Source organism: Dipodomys spectabilis, unplaced genomic scaffold (assembly GCF_019054845.1).
Source record: "Dipodomys spectabilis isolate Male_0828 unplaced genomic scaffold, ASM1905484v1 ptg000026l, whole genome shotgun sequence".
Taxonomy (NCBI): Eukaryota; Metazoa; Chordata; class Mammalia; order Rodentia; family Heteromyidae; genus Dipodomys; species Dipodomys spectabilis.
The window spans coordinates 6,796,341-6,804,032 of NW_024870703.1; the positions used below are offsets into that span (position 1 = coordinate 6,796,341).

General features: G+C 56.7%; 1 protein-coding gene across 1 annotated transcript; it reads left to right on the forward strand.

The window, feature by feature from the left end:
- The first annotated feature begins 1,687 nt into the window (after nucleotides 1–1,687).
- On the forward strand, nucleotides 1,688–4,686 carry Six2 (SIX homeobox 2). Its single transcript, XM_042675546.1, has 2 exons — nucleotides 1,688–2,316; nucleotides 4,341–4,686. The coding sequence occupies exons 1-2, from the start codon at nucleotides 1,757–1,759 to the stop codon at nucleotides 4,684–4,686; spliced, it is 906 nt and encodes a 301-aa protein (XP_042531480.1). The 5' UTR covers nucleotides 1,688–1,756.
- The last annotated feature ends 3,006 nt before the right edge of the window (nucleotides 4,687–7,692 follow it).

A 7,692-nucleotide genomic window follows, 5' to 3' on the forward strand; every position in this document is an offset into this window, starting at 1 on the left:
AGTGAAAAAGACAAGTCGGACAAGGAGCTAAGCCGGGACTTTACAAACCATAGCAATCGCTGGAAGACCCCCCCCTCTACACACACACACACACACACACACACACCGGTTCTCCTATCTCCCCCACTTTTATCCTCCCAGCAAACCAACACCACGTTTCACACGAGAACAGGGGGAAAAAAACAACAGGACATCCCTTTTTAGACCCTCATTCTGGAACTGAGGGTCGAGGTTCTCCGGCTGAAGCGATCAGGAGCTTGAGCCGAGGCTAGAGGGGAGGTCGGAGGGTGATCTAGCCTCCATTCCCCTCAGCGCCATCCTAAAACCATCCTAGAACCCCTGCCTTCGACTCCCGTGAGCACTCTGCGAGTCTACGCCGTCCCTCGGTCCTGCACTGCCGCAGCCGCCGGAGTCGACTTCCACTAGAGGCCACTCGGTACTGCAGGGAGCTTCTTGGGCCGTGGAACCCGTGAGGTTAACTCTGAGCCCCCGCCTGCGCGAGCCGCCGAGCCCTCGGAGTAGGGGCGGTACCGGCCCGGCCCGAGCGGCCGACCCGCCCGGAGAGACGGGAAGGCGGGATCCTCCGGGAAGTTGATTCTCAGGCGTCCGACTGCGGCCACTGCCAAGTCCCCCACTTCTCGCCCCCACTCCCCTCCCTTCTCCCCGACCCAGGACCATTCGGTCTGGAGTTTAGCTCGGGGTGGGGCGTTGTTAGCAGGAAAAGCCAAAGCTCTGAGCCTTGCCTGAGCCAGTCCAATCTCCATCCCACTGGCCCGCTCCAGCGCAGACCTGGGACCCACGGGGGGGGGACGCGAGGACCGGGCTGGAGCGGAGGCACCTGGCGGGGCCTGGGCCACCCCTTCAGAAAGCTGCGTACAACTTCTTCGCTTTGGAGGCACCTTCTACCTCTCGCCCTCCCTTTCCTGCCAGACACCCCCTTCAGCGGTCTCCCTCCTTCCCCTCTCCTCTTCCCTCCCCATCTCGGACCTCCTATTCACGAGCCCCCACTCCGCCCCCAATACAGTGTCCTCCCCTTCCTCCTCCTCCCCCCCCTCCCTCTCTTCCTTTCTCTCCTCCCTTGCTCTTTGGCCGTCCGCCCCGTCAATCACCACCGTCGCCGGCCCCTCTCCATTTCTCCGGTCCTCCGCGCGCCTCGCGCTCCGCTCTCGGGCTGCCCTCCGCTTTGCGCGGAGCGGGGCCGATCTGTCAGCAGCAGAGCCGGCCGGGCGGGGGGGAGCCGCCTGCCCGCCGGGGCTCGGGTTACCGGTGACTGACAGCGTCTCCATGGCGAATAATTTGACTCGACTATTGTCTGGCGCGGACAGGCCCCGGGTCAGATAACCAGACCAATCAGGGCGCGGGCCGCCGCGCCTCATGCCCGCTTAGAATAATATTATTAAAAAAGCTGCGAGCGAGCTAGACGGGAGGGAGAGCAAGCGAGGAGCGAGCGAGGGAGCGGCGGGCGGGCGCGGAGCATGCGGAGCGGCGCCCCGGGCGGCCCCCGGGCTTGGGCGAGGGCGCGGGCCAGGCGCGCCGGCGGCGGCGGCGGGGCCGCAGCGCGGCGTGGGACCCCCGGCCGGCTTAAGGACGTACCGCAGTGACTCGGGCCCCGCCGGGAGCCAGCGGCCCGGCGCGGGGACCCCCCCTCCCTCGCGCCGCCTGCCTCTCGGCCGGGACGGCTGGCGGGGAGGCGCCCATGCGGGACCGCGAGGCGCGGTGAGGGTGCGCGCAGGCGGGCGGGGGCTCAGCAGGCACCATGTCCATGCTGCCCACCTTCGGCTTCACGCAGGAGCAAGTGGCGTGCGTGTGCGAGGTGCTGCAGCAGGGCGGCAACATCGAGCGGCTGGGTCGCTTCTTGTGGTCGCTGCCCGCCTGCGAGCACCTCCACAAGAATGAAAGCGTGCTCAAGGCCAAGGCCGTGGTGGCCTTCCATCGGGGGAACTTCCGAGAGCTCTACAAGATCCTGGAGAGCCACCAGTTCTCGCCGCACAACCACGCCAAGCTTCAGCAGCTGTGGCTCAAGGCGCACTACATCGAGGCTGAGAAACTGCGCGGCCGGCCCCTGGGTGCTGTGGGCAAGTACCGGGTGCGCCGCAAGTTCCCGCTGCCGCGCTCCATCTGGGACGGCGAGGAGACCAGCTACTGCTTCAAGGAGAAGAGTCGCAGCGTGCTGCGCGAGTGGTACGCGCACAACCCCTACCCGTCACCACGTGAGAAGCGTGAGCTGGCCGAGGCCACCGGCCTCACCACCACGCAGGTCAGCAACTGGTTCAAGAACCGGAGGCAGCGAGACCGAGCGGCTGAGGCCAAGGAAAGGTACGAGTAAGTAGAGCTGCGGCACCGGCTTCCCTGGGCGCGAGAGAGAGGAGGATAGGGGTGTCTGTTTGTCTGTCCATCCCCAGGAGAGGTTTAAACTGGATCCTCCAGTTTCACCGACAGCCCAGCTACAAGCCTAGCCCAGGAAGATGTTTAGATTTTCCTAAAGATCGGGCGGGCAGGGTTTTGTCTAAAGCGGGCAAAATAATGCGGGAAGTTAGCAGCCGTGCTCTCTGGTTGTTTGTGGGCCAAAGTGGAGAAACGGCAAGCTTCGGGCCTGAATCCCCTGTAAAGTAGGCACATTAGGCCAAGCCTGCTCTTTCTGCCAAACACGACGGACAGTATGATTGAAGACGGGTTTAGGGCCCTGGCAGAAGTTAAGGATTTCTGGTTGGTTTTGCTTCTACCTAGCTTCTCCTCGGCCTTTCTAACTGCGGGCTATAACGTATCAGTTAGGGGTCCGATTGAAGTTGGAACTTTGCTAGAATGGCCTACCTGGAGAAGGGCCTTGGCAAGAAATTTCCTAGTCTGGATGTGAGTTTTGAGAGCGAGCCCTTCATAGAAAGGAGTTATTAGTGGAGGTAGGGGAGGAAGTTATCAGCGCTGGAAGAGAAGACAGACATTTGCCCACTCTTCTGCCCTAGGCAACCCTGTAGTATCTTGCATCCTAGTGTGCTGGGCCCTTGACCTCTCTTTTTCTCCGGCCCTGCCCTCTTAGGTGGGTAGATCGATAAATCAGCAAAGAGCTGAGATGGGAAAATGGGTTGAAAGTTATAAGTCCTCAGGGAAATCAGGACTTCCTGAACTAGCCAAAAGTTGTCTCTGGTGACTGCCTGCACAGCCCTTCGAACTCCAAATCTCCACTGGGGAATGGAAGAGAATTCTGTTATGGGAACAAAATCTAGCTGTGGGTAACTGCAAAACAGGACACCTGAGTTTTGTGGAGTGGAGTGTCTTCAGTCTAGAGTTTGAATGATCGGGTCCGGGTTGGGAGTAGAAGTAGATGAAGATGCTGCAGATTGGACCTTGCTGTTTGAGGCCTTGAGCTTGGAGTGTCCATAGTGAATTTCCTCCAAAGAAAAGCCTTTGGGAAGGGGGAGCCTTTGGGGAGGGGGTGTCTACCCAGCATTTCAAACACTCATACCTGGGATATTATTCATACCAGAGTTTGTTGGCAAAGGCAGTGCAGGAGGTGGTCTCTCTGTGCTGGGTCCCCTCTACCAGACTTCTGAAGAATTTAGTTCTCTGGCTAGGCCCAAGGTGAGAGCTCTAGTTTCTGTGAAGATGGGAAAGTCTAAGGTCACTAATAACAAGCTCTTCCTCTCCTTCATTCTTCTCCCAGGGGCTTTCCATGCCCTAGCTTCCTGTCCCTTGGTTGAAGAACCTACTATGCCACCAGACAAAGAGGGTCCTCCAACCTTAAAGCCTCTTAGGTCCAGCCAAACAGAATTCCCACAGGGCCTACTTTATGAAGTGTAAAAGAGAGGGCCCTTAAGCACCTCTGTGCTTCAGGCAGGAGAAAAAAAAGCAAAGGGAAATCAAGGCCTGTGAGATATGTAACTTCATGTCAGCCTCTCAACCTGGGATCTAGGATCTCTTATCATCCTGTCCCCACTTCTACTTGGAAAACCAAGGTCAAAGAATCTAGAGCGATCTGAAAACCAAGATATTTTCCCTTCCTCTGGGCCGACCACTCAACTTAGTACTTTACTCCTTTGTTTCTGCTCCTAAAAAGAGGGCAGGAAATGCAGAGTGTTTGAAAGGTAATTTGTCCTGAGATGGAGAGCATGAACTGGGGTATAGGGCATAGTGTAAGGACAGCGGCAAGAGAGAAATTGGGGGAGGGGCGCACTGTGTTTAGTCTGCCAGAAAGCAGACTAAAAAGGCTCGGAATCGAAAACACTCGAAAGCAACACAGAAGTTCTGTCTTTCTAGATGGGCGACAGGGTTTGGCTCCCGGCGAGGTTGTCCTGAGTGGCCTCGATTTCTCCGCTGACCTCGCTGTTTTGCTCCTGCACCTGCAGGGAAAACAGCGAGAACTCCAGTTCCAACAGCCACAACCCGTTGGCTTCCTCGCTCAATGGCAGCGGCAAGTCGGTGTTAGGCAGCTCGGAGGACGAGAAGACGCCGTCGGGGACTCCAGACCACTCGTCCTCCAGCCCTGCGCTGTTGCTTAGCCCGCCGCCACCGGGGCTGCCCTCCCTGCACAGCCTGGGGCACCCTCCCGGCCCCAGCGCGGTGCCGGTGCCCGTGCCGGTGCCCGTGCCCGTGCCTGGCGGAGGCGGCGCAGATCCGCTGCAGCACCACCACGGCCTGCAGGACTCCATCCTCAACCCCATGTCGGCCAACCTCGTGGACCTAGGTTCCTAGAATTCTGCTCGCCTCCACGGGCTCGTCATCGGGGCTTGGCGCGGGACCTAGAGAGGCGGTGCTGGGAGGGCGCCCCAGGCCCGCGGCTCCACCAGGTACTGAAAGACCCGCTCTGTGGGGCGGACAGAACTACGGACGAAGGGGTACGACCTAGGCAAAGCGGTCAATTGTGTGTAAGGGTCCTTTCTACGGATTTATCTCCAACAAGTTGCTTTTAAGATCTTTTGAAGGCCAGGCACCCCGTCCTGAATATGGCAAGGGAATAAATTATACACCGTTCTCGTTTTCCTCCTGCTTTCTTTCCTCTCTCCCTTTCTGCTTTCCCCTTCTGTTGCTTTCCCCTTTCCTCTTTTCCTTTCCTTCCTTCCTTTTTTTTCTTTCCTTTCCTTTCCTTTCTCTCTCCTTTTTTGCTTTCCCTTTGCTGTTCCCTTCTAGATTGATCTAGATTTATGGCTTTTTTTCTCCTCTCTTTCCTCCTCCTCTCTCCCTCTTTCTCCCCCCCCCCCTTGCTCTCTTCCTCCTTCCCTCTCTCCTTCCCGCTTTCCTAATGCCCATGGCTTGAATCCTAGCCCAGCCTGTCTTTCTGTACTCTTGATTTGCCCCTTCCCAACCCTTACTTTCCAGGAATGGGAGTGAGGGGAAAAGCCGTGGTGAGAACCTTGAACCTAGGCCATCTCCAAAGGCTCTCCCTGGGGACTCCCCTCCTGGTCAGTGGTGAGCAGAGGTGACCGCTTTTCCACCTGGTATCTTAAGGGAACCGGAAAGGACGGCGTCCTAGAGCCCCCAAAGGACGCCTGCTGCGGTCGCTCTTTCTCACCTTCTCCTCTCCTCTCCTTTCCTCTCGCCCCAGCCCCACCTCTGCGGGGGCCACTGAGCCGCTCTCTCTCGTGGCTGCAGTGCTCCGCTGAGCGCAGGTCCCGAGCTGCAGACTTGCCGTTTCCCTTATACCCTCATGTGAATGTTCTTCGAGAGATATTTCTGCTTTTATTTTATAATAAAATTAGAATCATAAATATATATTATATGTATATATGCCACAACGCCTTCAGGCCTGGAGTGAAGCTGCGCCTCATTTACCCGACGTGGTGGGATATTCCCGAGACGCCTTCCCACAATACTTGCAAAGGTGAAGGGATAGAAACTCTTAAAACTTTCCTCGAAGACCTCAGTCCCTGGTCCTAGGGAAACTTCTTGCAGGAGCGAGGAGAGGGCGGCCTTCTCCCGGTGCAGATCTCCCGCGGGACTCGGTTCCCCTCCCGGATTGTGCATAGTGACAGTGCGCAATGCGGGCGCTGGTGCGGGCGCTGCTGCTTCGTGTGCCTTTGCAGACGTGGAGGCTGGGAAACAAATCCAGCCATGGAGAGTCTCTCTCCGGCAGACCCGTAGGCGGTGGCAGATCCGTAGGCGGTGGTGGTCGCTGTCCTGGGATCTGGGAAGACAGACCCTGGGGCAGATTCGCCTGTGGGGCAGCTGCTGAGCCCTAAGCAGGCGTAGATGCAGCAAAGGTCGCTGGGCTCCAGCGCAGTGCTCTGGTCCGTTTGGCCTGGGGGTTAAGGTTAAGGAAGGACTGGAGGCGGCGGGTGTGCGTTGTAGATGGGATCCCCCGTGTCCCGGCTAGAAGGGTCGGGCCAAGGAGCGACTTAGCTCACAGCACGGAGCTGCAGGTGCTTGCTCGCTCCTCTGGCTGTAAATTATTCTACAGCATCGCCTGCCCTGTGGGCCCTCTTTTTAACCCACCCGTCCAAGCTGATCCTGCCAGAACCGAGGCAGGACTTGGAGGAGAAAGTTGAGGCTTTTCGGATGTCAGGTCACAATAGCTGTAGCTTCTGGATTTGTTCCTTCTTGGTGGCCAGGACCACGAAGACCCTGCCTGATGAGCCCGGGCTGGGGACTGGGGTGGATGTGGGGGGTAGAGGCTTCCTCTTTTGGGATCTGTTGGGACTTTACCTTTCGGGCAAAACAGCACTTTCCTGATAAATCTGTGAAAACTCAGATGCTCTTCTCCCTCCTCGGACTTAATAAGTATCAAGGATTTCATCCCTCAAGAACCCAGGCAGCTGAGTGACCGCCCTGTGGCAGGAGGTTGAACATCGGAGCAGACCTGGGATTGAGAATCACTGGACGCTGGGATTCTTTGGAGTCCTTCCTCTGGGTCTGCATGCAGCACTCCTCCACTTAAGCCCCCCAAGAAAAATTCCCAAGCTTCTCCTATCAGAAGACAGCTCAGATGCATCCCAGAAAACTAGTCTGTACTTGTAGGGCCCAAGCAGCTCAGCTCTGACTGATTGGAAGAGAGAAGGGCGGGCTACTGCCTGGAAGGTCTGGAGACCCAAGCATCACAAGGCCACCACATCAGCTCCGCTTACCACTCTTCCCCAACAGACTCCTGAGGATGAGGTTAACACAGTAAGCTCTTTATCCTACATTACCCTTTTACCCCCCACCCACATTTGCAACACCACCTCCACAAGAAATGAGGCTGTATATCAACTGTCACGTGGACACAAGCATACATATTTAGCATTAATTCGATTCCCAATTATTGAGATCCTGTTACATTCCATTAGTGTTGGGTAGTACCAAAACTTTTCATACATAGTGGCCAATCAGAGAAACACACATGTTCATACCTGCATTCCCAGAACTATTCACAAAAGCAAGCATACCCAGACTCTCAGTCCTTTGTGGCGCTTGTCCTCAGGCGCTTGTCTTCCTCACGGATACCTGTGCACAATGGAATCTTTCTGAGCACACTTTTTTTTTTGTCACTTGTGGGGCTTGAACTCAGGGCCTGGGCACTGTCCCTGGACTTTTCTGCTCAAAGCTAGTGATCTACCACTTTGGAGATTAAAGACTCACAGACTTTCCCACCCAGGGATGGCTTCCAACCACTATCCTCAGATCTTAGCCTCCTGAATGGTTATGATTACAAGCATGAGCCATCAGCACCTGGCTAGAACAAACATCACTCCCTCCTTCCACAATCCTGAAAATCTATAGCTAGTT